General features: G+C 39.1%; 1 protein-coding gene across 3 annotated transcripts in view; it reads right to left on the bottom strand.

Moving 5' to 3' along the window:
- LOC100425035 (uncharacterized) overlaps nt 1-22,707 on the bottom strand; it is a 53,746-nt gene extending 31,039 nt beyond the window's left edge. For 2 of the 3 annotated variants that reach the window (XM_077939083.1, XM_077939082.1), the window contains exons 1-2: nt 22,262-22,707; nt 21,394-21,537 (exon numbers count right to left, since the gene is read on the bottom strand). In XM_077939083.1, coding sequence (XP_077795209.1) covers nt 21,403-21,537; nt 22,262-22,618 — 492 coding nt within the window. In that variant the 5' untranslated portion in view covers nt 22,619-22,707 and the 3' untranslated portion in view covers nt 21,394-21,402. Of the gene's footprint in view, nt 1-14,432; nt 15,065-21,393; nt 21,538-22,261 lie in introns of those variants that run through there. The other variant, XM_077939085.1, reaches the window with a different exon arrangement.
- Nucleotides 22,708-23,129: the final 422 nt, after the last annotated feature.

The following is a 23,129-nucleotide window of genomic DNA, read 5'->3' on the forward strand; positions in this document are numbered from 1 at the left end:
TTATTCAACAGACATGCTAGAAATCTGAGCTTCCCTAGTCACTATTTTCTGTCCTATGCATGTAACATAAAACTGCAAAATCAGAACTGAGTTCTCTGTAAAGACATTCAGAAATAAACAAGACCAGCCTTGAAGGGAAGGCCTTGTAATCCAGGGTTTATTCTCCTTTTCTTGTTATGGCCGATGGCGGCACCTAGATTAGAGTAGGTGCTCAGCCATGGATTCACTGAAATAATGCTTTAAAAGTATACTAATTCACAGAAATCCTCCGCACTTTCAATTACAATGAAACTATCCATCCATTACTCTAAAATTTGTGAATATTAATCATTCTATCTTTCTAGCTTTTATTCTGTATTTGTGATCCCTTTGTACTATTTTTTCTGTTAGGATACAGTCAAGAAAACGGAAACCATGGTAGTAGGTACTTTAAAAACGGAATTGGTTACCAGATGTTAGAAGGCTCTAGAAGTTCTTGAGCAGGAGTAATTATAGACATCAGTTTGCCTTAAATGGGCAGAATTCAGATGGATAACAACAACAACAACAAAAAGACAGCATGGAGGTTATTCACAGTGAGCTAATTTGTGTGGGAAAAATAAGTAGGTATAAATCGGTATATTCTAGTATCTTTGAGACAACAAATACGGGAAATTATTTTTCTTTCTTTTTTTTTTTTTTTTTGAGACGAAGTCTCGCTCTGTCGCCCAGGCTGGAGTGCAGTGGCGCGATCTCGGCTCACTGCCAGCTCTGCCTCCCAGGTTCCCACCACTCTCCTGCCTCAGTCACCCCAGCAGCTGGGATTACAGGCGCCCGCCACTAAACCCGGCTAATTTTTTGTATTTTTAGTAGAGACAGGGTTTCACCGTGTTAGCCAGGATGGTCTTGATCTCCTGACCTCGTGATCCGCCTGCCTCGGTCTCCCAAAGTGCTGGGATTACAGGCGTGAGCCACCACGCCTGGCCAAATATGGGAAATTATTTTTCTAAGTTAGTTGAGTAATCCTGTAGACAACTGAGAGTAGTTTCCGTTTTTAAGAAGGATAAATAAACTGTTCTGTGTGCAGGGTGGATTAGAAATGGAAGACATTGGAAGCTGAGAGAAGTTAAGGGAGAATATTGACATTTCTTAAAGTGTCAAGAACCTGAATTAAACTCATTGCAAAATCATTCAGGGAATACAGTGCAGGGTCATTGACTGACCCTAGTAGTGGATGAGGACAACTCACTGAGAGAAATCTGACAATCCATGTTTAGGAGAGGGAAGGAAACCAGTGATAGTTATTAATAAGTTCAAGACTTCAGATTTGTTGTTTTTTTTGGTTTTTTACTACCAGCAAGCTAAATCTGACAATAATGTAGCTCAATTTCTCCCAATCTCATTTTGTTAATCTCTATTATCTTGCCCCAGAAAAGCCATTTGTAACCCAGCTCAGAAAATTCTGTATTAATTTGTCTTCATAAGATTGCAAAATTTTCAAAACTGTCTGTTCATGATAAGTAGAGAAATACAAATCAAGACCACAATGGGATACCATCTTACACCAGCCAAAATGGCTATTACTAAAAAGTCAAAAAATAACAGATGCTGGTGAAGTGAAGAAAAAAGAATGCTTATACACTGTTGGTGTGAATGTAAATTAGTTCATCCATTGTGGAAGACAGTGTGGCAATTCCTCAAAAACTTAAAGACAGAAATAGCATTTGACCCAGCAATCCCATTACTGGGTATACACTTAAAGGGATATAAATCATTCTATTATAAAGACACATGTATGCATATGTTCACTGCAGCAATATTCACAATAGCAAAGACATGGAACCAACCAAAATGTCAATCAGTGACACACTGGATCAAGCAAATGTGGTACATATACACCATGGAATACTATGCAGCCATAAAAAAGAACAGAGATCATGTCTTTTGCAGGGACATGGATGGAGCTGGAGGCCATTAACCTTAGCAAACTAACATAGGAACAGAAAAACAAACACTGCATGTTCTCACTCATAAGTAGGAGTTAAATGATGAGACTCACATGGACACATAGAGGGGAACGACACACACTGGGGACTTTCAGAGAGTGGAGGCAGAGAGATGGGAGATCATCAGGAAAAGTAACTATGGGTGCTAGGCTTAATACCTGGATGATGAAACAATCTGTACCACAAACCCCCATGACAAAAGTTTACCTGTGTAACAGACCTGCACTTGTACCCCTGAGCCTAAAATAAAAGTTTAAAAAGAAAGCAAAAGAAACTTTAAAGTAGCGCAATAAGTTTTATATTAATGTCAACTTTAAATATTTTTCATGCATGACATAGTATGTTATTAAAATTCATTTACTTTTTTTAAATGAAAAATTTTAGCAGAGTGTTCAACAACGTTATATTTAACAAGAGAAAAGCATCCCTGATGCTTTACAAACTGGTGTTTCAATGAATTACTCTTTTTCTTTTTTTTTTTCTGAGAGGGAATCTCGCTCTGTTGCCCAGGCTGGAGTGCAGTGGCATGATCTCGGCTTACTGTAATCTCCACCTCCCAGGTTCAAGTGATTCTCCTGCCTCAGCCTTCCAGTACCAGAAGGCGCGCACCATGATGCCTGACGCCTGGCTAAATTTTGTATTTTTAGTAGAGACAGGGTTTCACCATGTTGGCCAGGCTGGTGTCTAATTCCTGAGCTCCCAAACTGCTGGGAGTACAGGCATGAGCCACCATACCAGGCCAAAATGAATTACTCTTAATTGTGTTCTATTCATTTGTTTTTCCTGCATTTTCATTTTATTTCATTTCACTTTGATGAACCAACAGAAATACCTGATGGAATACAGTGACAGCTTGAAAACCTTCATGTTAACAAAGTTATCATTCCACAGTAGATAAAATGTGAAAGTAATGAGAATTTAGGAATTCCTCTAAAATCAGAATTTAAAGACATACCACTGACCTTTTGTTAAAATAGCTTACAGCACAGAAGTCTTAGAAAATGGGCATTAGAGTGTCAGAAAGCTAGTCATGTTAAAGAACTTTTCAAATCAAGGCTAGCCACTTCATAAATAATAAAATGAAGAAACTACTTATAAAACCGGTGTTCCATTTTCAATTTCAAAAACATGTTGATAGTAAAATAACCATTAATTTAAAATTTCTGCTCACTTCTAGAAGGTGGAGCATACGCCACTTAAGTGACCTATTTAAGCCCCACTAAAGCAAATGGCAAATATTGGGATTGGATTACCAAATGCATGCCTTCCATTTGATTGGCCATATAACTTTTTGTTTCATGCATGGATAATGGATTTTCTCCTTCTTCAGTAATCCAAAGGAAAAGCTGACATCATAACCTGGAGCTGCACATTCAAGCTTTGACGCATTCCTCTCAATGGTTTCGTCTAATGCTTATAATAAGCCTACATAGTCAGCAACTTTGGAAAGATGGGCCGAAGAAGTGTCTTTATCATAGTTTGAACTTTTCTCTGGGGCACTTGGCAGAGTCACCTCTGGTGTTTCAAATGTGCTTGAAAGTTATCTGGCTGCCCTCTGAGAAGTTTGTATAAAAACTGCTTTACCTAAAAGCAGGCAAAATTAAGGTTTCTGTAACAAAACCATAGGCACTGCATTGAGATAGGAAAAAGACCAAATATCCTGTTTCCATGTGGCAGAGGAATAATGAATAACTTGGTTCAAGAGCTCACGGAGTGGCATATCATCATACCATTACTAATAGAGAACATTGCTAATTTCTAAAAGGGCTTCATGTCATGATTATTTTATCCTCTTCTTTCTGTTGAATTTTTAACATGTATGTCTACTACAAAGTACAGAAAGGAAATAAATTAGCACTAAAAAAAGGACTTCTTCACAATCTCAAATTATATATATATTTCTTTCAGAACATCACTTTAGAGAGAAAATAGCAAAAATTCAGCAGCATCACTTTTGTGACACTTCACTAACCAATCAAAATATAGAAAAATAAAGAGAAATAAGTACATTTGTATTCACTGTACATTTTTAGCTATTTGTGTAGAAGAAAAACAATTAGCTTATTTAAAAACCCTAAGGTGAGTATGCAGTTTTTATTATCTTTGCTGTTGTGATTTATATTTTTATTTTATTTATGTATCAAACCAGTAAATAAACCTATGTCAAATACATCTTTATTTTTGATACTAGTTCAAAATATTGGTGACTTTTTTAGATATGAATATCTCATACATATCATTGAGAAATTATCAGAGAGTTATAAAATAATATTTGGGAGGTAAGGAAGGCACTAGACATAAGAAACTTGTATAGACAAATACTTTGTCACCAAAGTTGTATATTTAAAGGTCCTTATTCTTTAATTTTTCTCTTATCAATTCAAAATTAATTCATTAGAAAACAATTTTCCTCAACATTTAATCCCTAGTTGTTTATCTCTTTCACTAGTTTGTATTCCATTGCTCATTGCTTCATAGCTAAACTCGGTTTAAATCTGTTAACTGAAATGATTTTAAAAACTTTTTGTCCATTTTTTTACCTATTCCTTTTGACGTTGGTCTCATATGATATCATGATACAAAGGAAAATGACTCTACAATGATATGATTCATAATTCCACTATAAATTTCCTTGATGCTTTGAGAGTGATTTATTTTGCCCCCCCCCTTTTTTTTTTAAACTATAAAGCAAGTATGTGTACAATAATGCCATTTTTTCCAACCCCAAATAAATAGAAACAGCTATAGGACTAAAGTTTCTAATATGAATCTTATAGTTCACTTAGCACATGCTTTAATAAAGTTTCCTCTTCAGGAAACTAGAATATTGTATCTGGTGTAAGACTAGATGTTTTGTCAAAAACATGTAATACTCATATAGCAGAGCTTTGGCTTTATGCCATGAACAAGCAGGAGGTGTTTCTAGAACTGTCTTATTGATTTTCACACGTTACTTATTAGAAATAACTGCTGCCATTCCCACATAGTCCTAAGTGTGAACATCTACCGTATGTATGTGGCTTCAAGATTATTTTGTTGTTCACAAAACCATCTACGTCCTCCCATCAAAATACTGTCCACATCTTAAAAGTAAATGACACCATTTTATTCAATGATTTATATTTTGGAATCCTAACCAGATATTTTTTTCCTTAAATTTCAAGCACTGCATTACTTCCAAAGACATGCTATGGGTATGTGGAAATTATATAAAACATGAGTAAATTTTATTGACCAAGACTACAGAAATAACAATACTTTCATATAAATATATGAATACAGACATTGATGGTTGGTGAAAATTACCTCCAAATGTCCAATACCATGAGTATACTTTGAATAGCTATTTAGTTGGATTTTTATTAACATTATATGAAGGTTATTTCTAAGCCTGCAGACATAATTCATAGAATATACTACTCAGATATTTGAGAATGTACTACTTAAATATTTGGATATATTTATTCCAAATATATCTCCACTGTGATTTTTTAGGAGATACAATTGCCATCACAGTAAGATATTGCTGATTCAGATGAAATTTTTAATTAACTAGAAAAATCAAAGAATGCAATTCTTTTTCAAGATTTCTTCAAATAAGGAAACAAGCAAAATTAGGCTGTGGTGCTGTGAATAACACCAAGAAGTATGGAGTCAGGCAAGTCTCAGGTTCAGCCACACTTCTACTGTTAAGTAGATAGTAATTCTAAGGGTGCGTTTCTGTGTCTTAGGTTTGTGGAGGCCTATGGTAGCATTCCACAGACCAACACTAAGCCCACCCCACGACCATTCAACCTGCCCATTATTGGGTAGCTTTCATAGAACCAGTTAAAATGAAATCATCTATGAAAACTATTTACTAAACAATTATATATTTTAATTAAGGGTACCAAACATGGTCAAGTTACAGAATAGAGTAGAACCTTCTATTCAAATATAATTGAGACCAGTTTTTTGATAGTTAATCTAAAAAGTGAGTTAAGAGGAGGATCATGGGGTTAAAAAAACCAGAAATGTAAATTATTTGGCCAATATTTTGATATAAGTCCAGGACCCTTTGATTATTACTCTATTAACTGGAGTTTCTATATATTGTCTTCTTTGTATAAATTATGATCATAACAAGTCAATTATAATTCTAAATTTTTATTTATTTAAAGTAGAACAAAAAAGTAATTGATGTGCAAAAACGTTTTAGCTTATTAAAATTTTGCTATTCTGATTACTCTAATTTTTTCTTAAAATTTTTACATTGCTTAGCCCTCACATTAATCAACTTAGCTTTTTCTAATCTTTTCAAGACCCAACATATTTTTACATAAATAGCACCACTCTATTATAATCACATCACTGATTTTATTTATGTCACAAGACTAACTTGAATACAACCTAAATAAACTGTCTGGTAGATAAGTTAACATAACACCAAGTTGAGGCAAGGGACTTACATAGGCATAATAGAATATACACTGTTATTTTACAGGGAGAATATACAGTGTCAGTTCATTCAACAAGTTAGTTAAACACAACTCAACTAAAACAATATCAATGAAAAGTAGCAAATTCTGTTTTTGTTCCATGGACTTACAGCCAATGAGTCCTGAGAAACAAGAGATAATTTAAAGAGCTTCATTGGCAGGTGAATCTGTACTTGGCCTTTTAGCTTAGAGACTGAAGCTCCATATTAAAAACAGGAGAACAGTGAGACATCCCATATGAAGAAAGAAATCAGAACAGACATGCAGGGGCAAAAGTAGCCATGGTCTGCGTCCTGGCTCAGGACAGTATGTGTTGAAGAGCAAAGCCTAGAAAAGGTTGATGCTGGTAACCTCACCCCATCCCATTGCTTTATCTACCCATACTGTTTGCCCAGAAAATCTGGTGCCCCACAGTGAGAACAGGAACTGGGCATCCCAGCTAATCTTCAGCTGGGTGGGTCGCATAGGGTTGTCAGGTTAGAAAAAAAATAACAACAGGCTTTGAAGAAAAAGACTTGGAGATGAAGCAGAATGCTCCTGCCAAAGCTTCCCTCAATTGACATAAGGGGAACAAATTTATTTCCCAAATTAGGTATAGTATAATTTACCAGGTATCCAAATAAACTTGTTTAGAGACTAAGAGTTTTCCCCTTGAATAATGCCTGACCATCATTTTACATATAATTCTTTTATTCAACAAATGCTCAATGTATGTTTGTTTTATACCAAACACTTTTTGAGGAATTAGGAATACCATTGTGAATAAAATAGACAATCTCTACTAAATGCTTAGTCATGACGGGAGGTCAACAAATACATAAGAAAATAATTAAGAAATACAGTTTTATGCCTAATTATGTCAGATGATAGCAAGAGCTGTGTCCCCAAAACGCTTACTCATTTTCTCAAACTATTATAAAACAAGGAAGGTACATAAAGAGTGCTGGACATGGGACTGAAGATTCTGTTTTAAATATGGTTGCCAGGGAAGTCTTCACTGTGTAAGAAGACTTGAAGGAGATGAGGGAAGTCATCAAGTGGATGGGAAAAAGAACACGCCCAGTAACAGGACCAGCAAATGCAAAGACCAGAGAAAGACATCTGCTTTGTTCAAGGGACAGCAAATAGGTCTCCTTGCTACAGCAGAGTAAATACAGTGGAAATGGTAGAAGAGTTTTTAGTTGTAAGGCAAGAAGGGGTACCAACCATGGAGAGTCTTAGATGTCATTGTGGAGATTTCTATTTTACTGGAGGTGAAATGGAAGCCACTAAAGGCACGTGAAATGGAAGCCACTAAAGGCACTTGAAATGGAGGCTGATATGGTTCACAGCTTTAATAGTCTGCTGTCTGCTGAGATAAGAATTGACTATAGGACAAAGGGTAGATCTAGGTAGTGAGATGTTACTGCAATCACCTAGGAAAGGGATAGGATGATTTGAACTAGAGTGGTACTGGTAAGAGGTAGTCATATTTTGAAAATATTTTTAAAGTAGAGTTGACAGGATTTGGTGATGAATTTGACATGGGATGTGAGTCAAATTTCATAGCCTGAGCCAAACACCTCTATTTAATTACATTTAATATAATAGAAAAGGTGGGGGGAAATGGATTAAGAAAAGAAAGAATAGAAGTTTGGTAGGCCGGGCACGGTGGCTCAAGCCTGTAATCCCAGAACTTTGGGAGGCCCAGACGGGTGGATCACGAGGTCAGGATATCGAGACCATCCTGGCTGACATGGTGAAATCCCGTCTCTACTAAAAAAATACAAAAAACTAGCCAGGCGAGGTGGCGGGCGCCTATAGTCCCAGCTACTCGGGAGGCTGAGGCAGGAGAATGGCATGAACCTGGGAGGCGGAGCTTGCAGTGAGCTGAGATCGGGCCACTGCACTCCAGCCTGGGCAACAGAGCGAGACTCCGTCACAAAAAAAAAAAAAAAAAAAAAAAAAAAAAGGAAGTTTGGTGTGTGAAACAGGTGGAGAAACCAGTAGAGATGTTAGATATCTAAATCTGAGTTCAGGGCTTTTGAATGCATAGAAAATTTGATCATTAGCATGGGCTGGTATTTGAAGCCATGAGACTGGACAAGATCATTTTAGTTTAGTGTATTTCCACAGATTATATTTCAAGCATCATGCTAGATACTTTAATATTTGGCCATTTTAAAAGCACCTTGGTAAATTTACAGGAATGAGGATTTGACTGACCTGTTTTTCTCAGATGTCTGACTTCAGTAGGAAGTATTATATGTTTAATTCCCTATAAAATTCCAAAATATCAAAATAAGGCCTACATTTATTAGCAGGCTTTTTCAGGTACAATATTCCTACTCAGATAGAACTGTATCACTTAATTTCACAGAAATATCCTTCACTGGGGTGATGATACTGTTATATCACCAATCATGAAGTCATGCTGACTTGTAGGCAACAATGGAGCTCACATTTTGATCTAAGCTAATTTGCATGAGTTACTTAAATTATGAAAATACACACTTTCAGAGAGCAGACAGATTTTATTAATTCTGAATTATGTCAAACTATCACTTAATAATTCTCAAGGGCCCAACTCTGGCGAAACCAGACGCTGCAGTGTATGTGTTTCCTATTCCCTTCCAACTTTTTTCATCATGGTTCATCAGCGAATGCTATGAAGTCTAGAAATTTAATTAATGGATCTCAGGGCCATTGGACCATGCATTTACACAAATTGCTCTGTGAAGAAGGAGCACTCTCTCTCTTTCTCTCTCTCTCCCCCGCCCTTTCTCCCCCTCTTTCTCTTTCAAGAGCAGAACATTTTAGTGACCTCCAGTTAACTGGCTGAACTAAGCAGCGATCTCTTAGGTAATAATGCACTGCTAACAAACCTCAGCATAGACTATAACGCTACCACTAAAGCTTCTGTTCATGTTGTTCTAGGGCTAATAAAATGGAATACTGTAATTTAGCTCTGAGGAAATTTGAGATTGTCTCATATTTTCTCAGTTAAACCAGAAAATAATTAATTATAGGGAAGGGACAAGAATTGCTATGGCAGAGCCAGCCTCAGAAATAATTTTTATTCATTCTCAATGTATTATCTGCTTTCTCCCTAGAGGCTCCCTTTTGTTACTCTTATATCAAAATCCCACTTAATTTTCCTGCCATCTCAACTCAAAAATCATACCTACAAAAGAGCTAAAGTTTTCATCTTTTTGCTTTAGCAAAAACTCTGTGCCAACTATGAGAGTGTAAGCTTTATAGTTTTTTATATATAAATATATATGTTTTTATTTATAATCTTTCTCCTGCAAAAAAGGATTAAAGTGAAGCAAAAAGAACATGTAATAAGATGAATAATGAATAGAAAAATAAATTGCTCTTAAGACAGAGTAAAGGAAACTATAAAAGGGAGATGACTAGAACTGTTTAGCAAGAAGAGACCTCATTCTTTCCATCAAATAGTGTGGTGTAATTTGCACAATGCACCCCATGTTTAAGGAATACATGTTTGTTGAGGATAGCATGAATAAATAACATGACCAATGAAAAACTAATACAAAAGATTTTTACTCTTCAGGAAGTAACTATTAGGTAGGTATTCTAAATTCTAACTTTAAAAGGTAGAGGAAAATATATATTGAGTCGACCAATAAATGCAACAGGAAGACACAGAGTAACAATTACTGCAGGTGAATTTCAGCTCTCAGTCTGTCTACCAACCAGTGTCACCAGGAAGCTTCTTCAGACCCACGTATCCAACTGCTTATTTATCTTTTGCACCTGGATATCCCTCAGCTACCTCCATTTAATTCATCTTTTTCCTCCAAACTGGTCAGCACCCAAGCAGATCCAGAGAACTGTGAAGAGCTATTCTAGCCTTTGCCCTCTCCCCTGTTGCTGATCCAGTTAAGAGGGCCAAAGAATGTAGTTGAGAGGAAATCAGCTCTGCATCTAGTAGCATTTAGTTTTAACCTCATCCCTTAACTTAAAATTGGCATGGCCTTCAGTAAGCGATTTAACTCCTCTGAGTATCAATTGATAAAAGTAAAAAAAAAAAAAATTCAAAAATTAATTGTAGTGAGGATTAAAATATCATGTTTGGTTCATCATGGGCTCTCAATAAACAGTTGTAGTATTGTTATTCAAATTGGTACACAGGCCTATCACTTCTCCTTCCTTTCAGATTTTTTTTTCCTTTCCGTTCTCACCTCTGAATGCCCCAACCCAATCTCTCTTCCTCTATCACGTTTTTAAGAAATCCATCCCCATTCCACTCACCCCACCACTCCTCACACTCCTTTCTCTCCTACCCTGGCCTCCACCACAGCTCCTCCATCCCCACCTGTAATCCTGCCTCTATACCACTATCAGGGCTGTGGTTCTGAAATGCAAATCTCATCATGTTGCACCTTATAACATCTTTGGAATGACACCTACTTTCTCATGGTAAATTCTAAGCTCCTTAGTTTTAGGTTGACCATGACCATTTTTGATCTGACCCTGTCCGTCTCTCCCTCCTAATTCTCATTTCTCTCCACCAAATACTCCACTCTTTGTACTGAACAACGTGGCTCTACTTTCATCTCTTTATACTTATATTTTTTCCTTAATCCTTAACTTTGCTCACAATGTTCCTGCCATCTGTAATAGCATTTTCCCTGTTGGCCTGTGATGGAATTCAGTTTTCACTTCCCCGTGAGTGACCTTCTTAGGACAAATTGACAGTATCTTCTATTGTAGTCCCACAGTCCATTAGGCAGTCTTCAAGTGTCCAATATCACAGTGAATGATATTTGTTGTTTATATGCCTATTTCTCCCACTGGCTTTGAGAAATTTGAGGGATTGTTGTAACCATTTGTACCCCAGTGTCTAGCATAGTGTGCATCTATTTGTGTTTTGAGTGAGTTAATGAATGATGAGAAAGCAATGACCTATGTTTTGTCTCTACCAATCTTACATGAGATTATAAATAGACTGATTCAACTGAAGATTCCAGGTCCTGTTCCTTTTGCAGTTGTTATTGTGTATGTTAGCAAAAAGCTTCATCCCTTCCAAAAATGTCTTCAGTGGTAGCAATAAATTCAGCGTCTTCTGGGAGCAACATTGTGCTCTCTCTTTCTCTCTCTCTCCCTGATTTGCCTATTGCTACTTTGAAGAGTATGTGTTTATGACTTTATAGTTTGTTACAGTGCATGTAATAGGAGCCCTTCTATTTCTTCATCAGTGGTTATGAAAAAATATTCACACTTGCTTATGTTTTGTGAACATCTACATGTGGTGGAGCACACGTTATTATAATCTTATTTTAAGCAGAAATATAGATTAAAGGATTTTCTCTTACTCTTCTTTTTTTCTTCTCTTACTGTTCTTAATGTAACACTTCTAAATTAGATATACAAAAGTGCTCATTTAGAAGATAATGGAAGCATAAGCAAAACACAGAAAAAGGCTTATCAAGGACAAATTATAACTAACAAATGTTAGTTTCATTGCAATAGAAATACTGAATTAGTATATGATGGAACAAAAAATCTATAACAAGTTTAGATGTCAGTAACTTATTGGACATGGATTGTATACATTGTACCCATAAAATTCTATCAAATTGTTTCTATTTCAAGAAATTTTCAGTTTATTCATGTTCAACACAAAAGTTAATTATACATGCAATATAAACTGAATGGAAAACATTGGCGTTGCATTTCCTGGCTTTCTGGGAAGAATGTAGGAGTAGGGTTAATATTGAAATGCAAGAGAAAGCTCTTCACTCCTCTCCTTCTTCCCAGGATAGGACAAAATACACACAGCCAAGAATGAGGAAAGTAGGACAAAACCCAATGTAGTCAAGAGAGTTATGACCCCCAGGTATGAGGTAAGATCTGGCCCTGGGAATGTTGACTGACACTTCATTATTTATTGTCTAGACTGGAATAATTAGATATGAAGTGGGTTAACCTGGAGTCTTTAGAGATGGCGCTATTCCCAGAAAGATAAATGAGATCCAGTCCGAGGACAAAAGGACAAACATCATTGGTTGGAAAAAGAAAAAATGATTTAGAAAAAAAGAGAAACAAAATGTACAGGAGAAAAAGAAATCCCAAGGATGGAGACCAAAGGGTTTGCGAGACAGTCTGTTGCTTGGGAATGTGAGTTACACAGCAACCTGGAAGATGATGCTACTTCCAAGTCCATGATTCTGTCTCTATGACTTAGGACACTAGTCACAAAGAAATAGAGCACATCTTTCTCTTTCTAGATCTCCTTGTCGGTTGAAGAACTGCTATTCATGGCCTGCAAGCGTGAAACTCATTAGTTCTAGGAATGAATGAAATTGGACCTGCTGGAGGCCTTTAATTATTATGTGGGCCTCAGAACTGACGAGGATTGATGTGGGTGTTATTTTAATAAAGTGTTATAAACAATTTATATGAAAAGCTTATTTTCTTAATTTATAGTTAAATACACAAATATTGTATTCAATGTTGTTATTCAAATTAAAGACTATGTCAGTTCTTAGACACAATCTCTCACTGTGTAGTAATCTCAATAAGACATTGTAGTAACCACATACTAGTAATCCCTGGAAATGACTGATCTTTTTACTGTCTCCACAGTTTTGCCTTTTTCAAAATGTCATATACTTGAAACCACATAGTGTGTAGGCTTTCATATTGGCTTCTTTCACTCAGTAATACGCATTTAAAGGTCTTCCATTCCTTTTTGTGGCTTGATAGCTCTTTTTCTACATAGAACTGATTAATATTTCATTGTGTGGCTACACCATAGAGTGTTGGTCCATTTGCCTATTGAAAGGTATCTTGGTTGTTTCTGTTTTGGTAATTATGAATAACACTGGTCTAAACATTTGTGGCATGTTTTGTGTAGGCATAAGTTTTCAACTCATTTGGCAAATACCAAGGAGCACAATTATGGAATCATAGGCTAAGAGTGAGCTTAGTTTCGTAAGAAACTGCTAAGCTGTCTTCCAAAGTGGATGTACCATTTTGCATCCCCACTAGCAATGAATAAGAGTTATTTCCGCTCATTGTTCTTACCAGCACTCAGTAGTGTTGGTATTTTGGATTTTGGCCATTATAATAGCTATGTAGCAGCATCTCATTGTTTTGCTTTGCAATTTTCTAATGACATATGATATTGAGCATCTTTTCATGTGCTTATTTACCATTAGTAATATGTTGCCATCAGTAACTTTCCTTTCCCTTTCCATTGCCAGTGAGATCCAGCATTTTTTTTTTGAGACATAGTCTCGCTCTGTCGCCCATACTGGAGGGCAGTGGTGCAATCTCACTGCAACCTCCACCTCCCAGGTTCAAGCAATTCTCCCTGCCTCAGCCTCCCGAGTAGCTAGGATTACAGGCACCCGCCACCACGCCTGTGCCTGGCAAATTATTTATTTATTTATTTATTTTTAGTAGAGAGGGGGTTTCACCATGTTGGCAGGGCTGGTCTTGAACTCCTGACCTCAGATGATCTGCCCTCCTCAGCCTCCCAAAGTGCTGGGATTATAGGCCTGAGCCATCGCAGCCGGCCAGATGCAGTATTTCTTAATGGAAACTAAAACTTCACCAGTTAACCGCATTTTTCCCCATATATTTGTAATAAGTTCCAATGTCTGATAAGGCAAGTCCAACCCTCTGCATTTTAAAAAATTAATCATTATTTATTAAAAATTAATATTATATGCACATTTTAGAATAAAATATTTTATTAAAATCAATGACCATACTAGATTGGAAAAATAATGTAATTTAATATTGTTATCACATCCATTAACATGATAATTCTCCACTTCTTTGGATTTCCTTTAAGATCAATACCTAAAATTTTCTATAGAGATGGTTTTAGGATTTTTTTTTTGTAGCTTAACTGCAAGATACTTTGTAGTGTCTCAATTTTTATTACAGTTTTACACCTTCAATTTTATTATTGTTGATATGGAAGAACTTTTTTTTCAACATCTATTTTAGATTTAGTGGGTACATACGCAGATTTGTTACATGGGATACTACTTGATGTTCAGGTGTGGAGTACAAATGTATCCATTATCCAGAAGGTGAGCACAGTATGCAATAGTTACTTTTTCAGCCCTTGTCCTTCTCCTTCCATCCCCCATCTAATAGTCTGTTACTTTGTACTGTTTTCTATTATAAATTGGGGATAAGCCATTATTATTATATATTAGCTTCAGAACAGCTAGGTTCAAGTCATGGAAAACAATTTCGCACAAACAACTTCAGGAAACACTGCTTTGAAAATTGTAATCTGAATTACAGCTGAGGCCACAGAAACCAAATATTTACTGAAGGTTCTTTTAAGAAAAACAAGTTAGCTGGGAATGGTGGCTCACGTCTGTAATGCCAGCACTTTGGGAGGCTGAGGTGGGTGGATCACGAGGTCAGGAGATTGAGACCATCCTGGCCAACATGGTGAAACCCTGTCTATACTAAAATAAGAAAAAATTAGCCGGGCATGGTGGCACACGCCTGTAGTCCCAGCTACTCAGGAGGCTGATGCAGGGGAATCACTTGAACCAGGGAGGCGGAGGTTGCAGTGAGCTGAGATCGCGCCACTGCACTCCAGTCTGGTGACAGAACAAGACTCTGTATCAAAAAAAAAAAAAAAAAAAAAAGAGGAAGAAAATAAAAAAGAGAAAAACAAGTTGTATTGAAAGAGGACATCATTAACAGTATATCTCTTCAATAATGGTTTATTTTATTATATTCTCATTGTTCTCATTCCTCTCTTACTGTGTCCCAAATCTCTTTACAGGCTAAAAGAAACTGTTCAGAATTAATCCTATTCATAAAGAACAACACTTACTGAGTATTGCATTTTCTTCTTCAAATTCTTCAGCATACATTGGGAATATACCATATGGACCATGTTAACGTTTTTAGTTTAGTTTTTTTTTTTTTTTTTTTTTTGCGCTAAAGAAATTGCAACTAGATTTAGGACCTCATTCTATTAGGTCAGTATTTGTCTAGAAAACTTCAGCATAAGCAAAATAAAATACGTGTTGCTCTGGACTGAAACCCCTCAAAGTCATATTTTAAAAATTACAGAAAAAATTAAATGAAATTTTGTTTTTAAAAATCTTGTAGATGAAAAGATATGATATATAGTAGGTTTAAGCACCTATTTCAATGGTTCCCAAAGTGGGGCCCTCAGACGCCCAGGTCCAAACTATTTGAACAGGAATACTAACATGGTGACATTTGCTGTAAGGGTGCAAATACAATAGTGGGTAAAAATGCTGGTACTTTAGCACAAATAAAGGCAGTAACACCAAACTACTAGTAGCCATGGTATTCTTCACTATGCACAGGAAAGGTTTGAAAAGGAAGGGCAGGCTGGGCATGGTATCTTACGCCTGTAATCCCAGCACTTTGGGAGGCCAAGGTGGTAGGGTCACCAGAGGTCAGGAGTTTGAGAACAGCCTGGACAAAATGGTAAAACCCCACCTCTACAAAAAATACAAAATGTAGCTGGACATGGTGGCTGCATGCCTGTAGTCCCAGCTACTTGGAGGGCTAAGGCAGGAGGATTGAGCCCGGAAGGTTAAGGCTACAGTGAGCTGTGATCATGCTACTGCATTCCAGCCTGGGTAACAGAACAAGGCCCTGTCTCAAAAATAAAAAGAATGCCTATGATGAAGCAGTGAAAATTTTACTACATCTTAATCCTTGAATATGTCTTTTTAATATTTCAAGTGATGAGATTGGAAGCACACATGAGCATTCCTACAGACTGCCTGAGAAAAAAATCCTCGTGTGACTTAGTCGTGAAGTGAATTAACCACTTTAATGGAATATCATTTTTACTTGAAAGGAGTACTGACAATGTTATTTCAACTGGGATTTTTGGGAGACATTTTCTCAAAAAATGAGATTCTGTCATTTCAAGAAAAACGACAGGCCATAATAAAATTCAATAATAAAACTGCTAATAATAAAATTCAAGCTTCTGAACAAAAAATTAGAATTTTATAAAACTTATATCCACCATTGCTTTCCAAAAGTATTCTGATGAGATTGATGGTGATATTGATGAATATATTTTGATACTGTATAATCAAATGTATCAACATGGAGAAGATCTAGGTGAACCATTATTTTCTAAATGACCAATGCATGATGTTATAATATCATGCAAGGGTAAAAGATCCAAAGTTCAAGAAAAACCAAGTTTTGATGGAGTATCAAAAAAGAAGCCTAGGCAACATGGCAAAACCCTGTCCCTACAAAAAAAAAATACAAAAAATTAGCCAGGTAGTCCCAACTACTCTGGAGGCTGAGGTGGGAGGATTACCTGAGTCCCCAGAGACTGAGGCTGCAGTGAGCTGTGATCACACCACTGCATTCCAACCTGGGTGACAAAGCAAGACCCCATCTCAAAAAAAAAAAAAAATATATATATATATATATATATCCGCAATAATCTAAAATGGCTATCTGTATGAGATTGGACATTGTTCACACTTTTTCAAGCAAATATCACACAATAAATTGAATGCAGATCAAATGACATACCAAATATCAAAGAAATTTGCAAAAAATGTAAGATTGTGCTACTTTGGCTTTAGAAACTTTTTTTTTTTTTTTTTTTTTTTGAGACAGAGTCTTGCTGTGTCACCCAGGCTGGAGTGCAATGGCCAGATCTCGGCTCACTGCAAGCTCCGCCTCCCGGGTTCACGCCATTCTCCTGCCTCAGCCTCCCGAGTAGCTGGGACTACAGGCACCCGCCACCTCGCCCGGCTAGTTTTTTTTTTTTTTTGTATTTTTTAGTAGAGACGGGGTTTCACCGTGTTAGCCAGGATGGTCTCGATCTCCTGACCTCGTGATCCGCCCGTCTTGGCCTCCCAAAGTGCTGGGATTACAGGCTTGAGCCACCGCGCCCGGCCTAGAAACTTTTTCATAAAAACATTTATAACAATATGTGGTGAGCTTTTAAAGAATAGTTTAAATATTTCTGATTTAATTTCTAGTGATAAATACCAATAGATACAACCTACATAAACCAAAGCTCCTTGGGCCCTCAATATATTTTTAAGAGTATAAAGGAGTCCTGATTCCAAAACTTTGAGAACTGCTGCCTTCCCTTCCACTTTCTTTTGTTCCTTGGAAGAAATATCCCTTTGCCATTTTAACTTACAGAGTTCCATTCAGGCCAGTTTTGCTACCTCCCTCCCATCTTTCCACCTCCCTCTCTTAACACAAAACCTGACTGAAGGACTCTACCAGCCCATCCCATTTCCAGTGATTAGCTGTCAAGGTGGGCTAAGCCAAGAAAATCTGGGTTTTCCCTGAGACTAGACCTCTTTTTCTGGGAGATCTGGAATCACAGGGACAAGGTTGGCTACCTTGGGGTAGTCAGAATTCATCTTGCCTAAATGGGGAGAGGTTAGGCAAGTTTCTACAAAGCCAAACTGCTTCCTAGAAAGTCAAACATAATTATACTTTGTGCCACGACTGTGAGAATGCCTTTTATGGCATACTTTCTAACATTTTTACCAAACTGATAAATAAAAGCTGGTACCTAGAAGAAAAAAAGGCCAGGCGTGGTGGCTCACGCCTGTAATTTCAGCACTTTGCGAGGCCAAGGCAGGTGGATCACCAGAGGTCAGGTGTTTGAAACCAGCCTGGCCAATATGGTGAAACCCCATCTCTACTAAAAATACAAAAATTAGCCAGGCATGGTGGCGGGCACCTGTAATCCCAGCTACTTGGGAGGCTGAGGCAGGAGAATTGCTTGAACCCAGGAGGCGGAGGTTGCAGTGAGCCAAGATCACGCCATTGCACTCCAGCCTGAGTGACAGGAGCGAGACTTCATCTCAAAAAAAAAAAGTTTCCATATAATATAATTTGTTCCATCTCTAGAAATCAATTCAGCAATGAGAACTGAAAGCCATCACTTGAAAGGTTTCAATGATTTAGCTCTACCTAATGATGTCTAAAGCATTAGTTAAGGTAGAAAAAAATAACGGCTGGGTGCGGTGGCTCACGCCTCTAATCCCAGCATTTTGGGAGGCCAAGGCGGGTGGATCACGAGGTCAGGAGATCGAGACCATCCTGGCTAACACGCTGAAACCCCACCTCCACTAAAAATACAAAAAATTAGCTGGGCGTGGTAGAGGGCGCCTGTAGTCCAGGTACTCAGGAGGCTGAGGCAGGAGAATGGCGTGAACCCAGAAGGTGGAGCTGGCACTGAGCCGAGATTGCACCACTGTACTCCAGCCTGGGCGACGGAGTGAGACTCCATCTCAAACAAACAAACAAAACAAAAAACAAACAAAAATACACACACACACACACACAAAAATACACACACACCCCTATGTATTTAGTACTAGGAGGCATGACTGACTGGATGGTATAGTCATCCAACAGAAAGCACACAATAATTGAAGCCACTGTAGAGGAGTAAGTTATGACACGGGTCTCCAATATTATTGAGTGAAAAAGCAGATTACAAAAAAAAAATCTGATTTTTCAAGGAAGAAGGAACATATACAAGCATAGCAGAAAAGAGATGAGCAGATGACTGGAAAAATACAAAATTCTGATAGCGGTACCTTCTGAGTGGGAGAATTATCGGTAACATTTTCTAATTTTGCCTAAAAATTTTCTAAATTTCTTAAAATAAGAGGGCTTTGTTATCCATATTATAAAATATCCACCACTTCAGGAAACAACCTTCAGCATAACCTCTACAACATGTTCAGTTTGTTCAGTTTAATATTTAAGAGATAATCTATTTTGAAAGACATCTAAAATGACCAATATTTAAACCTATGCATTAATATTTTTCAATCATATGCTTTACATTCTGTAATTTTGATAAGGTTAAGCTTTATATCCATCTTGAAAAGGTAAGTTTTCTATTTGTCTTTAAAATATGACCTACAATATACCAGTTTTTAAACAGCAAATGGTGCTCAAAAATCACAATATAAATTCAGGCAGTGTACGTTACATAGAATGTTTAAGTGCTTCTAACCTGCTCATTTTCACAGGTTATGAAAACACATTACAATTATCTAAGCATCTAATTATTCAGGTCCTTTGTTTCTCCTCCATTCTATTAGTTTTATAGTAATTTTAAGGCCTGTGAGGATGAAGTTGTCTGTGACAGCTACCACAAAGGTTACTATAAGTGGACAAATTTCAAACAAGTTTATCACCACTACCATCCCCATCATAAAACTGTCTTAATCAAGGGTAACACATTTCAAGGTTAACCAAGACAACCTCTTTACCCGTCACTGCTTAAGAAAAGGATTTTTTGGTCTTATTTAGAAAAAACTTTCTCTATGTATTTTTCTCCATAAGTCCACTGAGACCAATGTGTGGCTCTATATCAAGCACCAGTCAGCAAAACTGCCTGCCAGAATGTTGTTTTTGTTATCTTTCCAAATGTAGGACACAGCTATCTTTTGATATCATAATTTTTTAAAAAATTGATGCACGAACTTCTTGAAAGTTCAGCCAGGCATGGTGGCTCACGCCTGTAATCCTAGCACTTTAGGAAGCTGAGGCAGGTAGATCACGAGGTCGGGAGTTCTAGACCAGCCTGGCCAAGACGGTGAAACCCATTTCTACTAAAACTGCAAAAATTAGCTGGGTCAGGTGGCAGGTGCCTGTAATCCCCAGTTACTCAGGAGACTGAGGCAGGAGAATTGCTTGAACCTGGGTGGCGGAGGTTGCAGTGTGATGAGATCGCACCACTGCACTCCAGCCTGGGTGACAGAGTGAGACTCCATCGCAAAAAAAAAAAAAAAAAAAGAAAAGAAAAAGAAAAAAAAGGAAAAGAAAAGAAAGTTCAGATATACAGCAGCTGTAATTCTTCTGAAGGCTGGTTATGGGACACACTCATACTTTGCTGTTCAATAAATGTGGGGTGGAGAATACAGTAAACTGACAATTACCATATAAAATAAATTCTAAGTGCTCTGACAACAAAAGAAACCACACACACACACACACACACACACACACACACACACACACACGAGTTTTCCCTGCTAATCATTTTACAACGAAAACGACCAAGTAGCTAACACAGAGCCCATAAAAGCAGAGTAAAAATTCTAACACTTGGTAAAATAAAAATGCACATAAACTGTGATCTAAAAAAAAAATGCTTAAGTATTCAAAGCCAGACAGCAATTACAGCTACTGAGAACATCATTGTAAGCAAACTGAGGCAGAGAAAACAAAGGTGCTGATGAGGATTTGAACACCTAACCTGCAGGAACCCAGTGGATGGTTTCCTAGGTTCTGAGCTGGCATTGTCTTTGAGAATGATCTTCTAGAAGAGGTCACATAACACTGTCACAAAGGATCTGGAGAAAGGGAGCCTTGCTTTATCACTCTGGCTCTCCAGTCATGCTTCATTCACATTTTCGTTTCTTACAGTCTTTCACATGAAGTCAATTTACAGACTTCCATCAAGCCCTTCCAGACCTTTTTGTACTATCCATGACAAGTTCTTGATGTTATCTCTGCACTTTTGACAAATTCTTAGCAGTTAACTTACAAGGCAGTTAAGACTTTTGTTCAAGCACAATATAGCTAGAATAGGGTCATACACTCAATAAAACAAATATTTACCAAGCATTTATTGAGTGAAAGATAAAAAACACAAAGTATAATTACAAAATATTCTGCCCTGCCACCATAAAACAAATTTAAAAGGCTTACAGAATATAGCATAACATGACCAAAGCAAAAATAGTAAGGACTAAGGAGGGGAAGAAGGGAAAATACCAGCATGAACTGAATATGATCCAGAAGAGCCTTGATGGCCAGACACGTAAAGATGAATTGGGTAGGGTTAAGGGGTGGAGGCAAGGGGCACATTCTACAGGGGAAAAACAGCTGATACAGAAGCCTGAAAGGAAAAGGTCAGAGCACCTGTACAGGACTCTTACCTGCCGCATCTATGGTACAATGTGCCTTTCCAGAACACAGCAGCGCGCAGCCAGGCTCCGGAGAGATGGATCGCTCACACAGCACCAGAGGCTGCATTCCAACTTTTCTTCCATCAACGAGTCCATTTTCATTGTTAGTTTCTCCTTAAACACAAATTCAAAACCAATTGGCTGAGCACGCAGGAACAAGGAAAACCTGACTGAAGAATGAGGCCTTAAAACTTAAGGGCCTTGGGTCCTGGCGCGGTGGCTCATACCTGGAATCCCAGCACTTTGGGAGGCTAAAAGTGGGTCACTTGAGATCAGCGGTTCGAGACCAGCCTGGCCAACACGGTGAAACCCCATCTCTACTAAAAACACAAGTTAGCCAGGAGTGGTGGCGGGCGCCTGTAATCCCAGCTACTCAGAAGGCTGAGGCAAGAGAACCGCTTTAACCCGCGGACTGTCAAGAGACATAGGCTGCAATGAACCGAGGTCGCGCCACTGCACTCCAGCCTCGGTGACAGAGACCCTGCCTCAAAACAAACAAAATAAAACACCTTTTTTTGTTTGAGAGAAGTCTCGCTCTTATCCCCCAAGTTTGAGCACAAGGGCTCGATCTCGGTTCACTGAAACCTCTGCCTCCTGGGTTCAAATGATTCTCCTGCCTTTGCCTCCCAAGTACCCGGGATTAAGTCGCCTGCCAAGAGGCCCGGATAATTGTTATATATTTTAGTTGAGACGGGGTTTCAGCATGTTGGCCAGGCTGGTCTCCAACTCCTGACCTCAGGTGATCCGCCGCCTCGACCTCGCAACGTGCTGAGATTACAGGCGTGAACCACTGCGCCCGCCCAAAACACCGAACATTTTTAAAGGCCTTTCCCCTTACCCGCCTGGGCTCAAAAAACGCCGGAGCCGCCCCGCACTGCCCTGTCGCGGTCTTGGGAGCAGGCTGGCTGACTGAGGGCGGCCATGGGACCCGAGCGGGCTTCGGCAGCCGCGGGCTCCCACCTCGGGGCGCGGCGACGGGGGCCGAGAGGAGCCAGCAGCCCCCAAGCCTGCCCCGCGCGAGGAGCCGGAGAGACGCGCCCTCCGCCTCCTCCCACCCAAGCCTCCCACCGTCCCGGGGGCAAGGGCCAGGCCAGTTGCGGGGTAAAGGGGCGGGGAACTGGGGCCTCTCCGGGGCAGGCACCCCTGTGTCCTGGGACTCCTGGCGCCCCTCTCTGCCCTCGCCCTGCCCCTTCATGTTGCAGCGGAGCGTGAGCGGCCGCTGCAGCTCCTAGTTCTTGTGGAAGATAGATGCTAGCAACTTCAGTTTGGCCATGAGCCCTGACACTCAACTCCCGCGGGAGGGGCGCGGAAGGGGAGCCTGTCCGGAACCGCTGGCATGGCGGCGACCATCGGCGGGGCCTCCTGGCAGAGTTCTTGCGGCTCTGCTTCTCCCCGCCGCCTCGACCCTGGTGGGAGCGCCGCTGGAAAATGGCAAGGGGCACGGAGGAGGCCTTGGCGGGAGCTGTGTGGCGGCCTGTGGAGCTGCTCCCATTGTAACCCATCCACCCACGGGAGGCGCGGCTCCTGTCAAGCCGCAGCTTAAAAGGGCAACAGCACCACCGCCCCCGCTACCGCCTGGGAAAGGGCTGCCCCACCCCACCCCCGTCCCCGTCCCCGTCGAGGTCGCACCTCGCCCTTCACCCTTCAACCCGGCATGCCCCGCGCGCATCCGTTTTGGCGGGTGCACGAGTCCAGAGCGTGCGCGC

Source organism: Macaca mulatta, chromosome 7 (genome assembly GCF_049350105.2).
Source record: "Macaca mulatta isolate MMU2019108-1 chromosome 7, T2T-MMU8v2.0, whole genome shotgun sequence".
Classification (NCBI taxonomy): Eukaryota; Metazoa; Chordata; class Mammalia; order Primates; family Cercopithecidae; genus Macaca; species Macaca mulatta.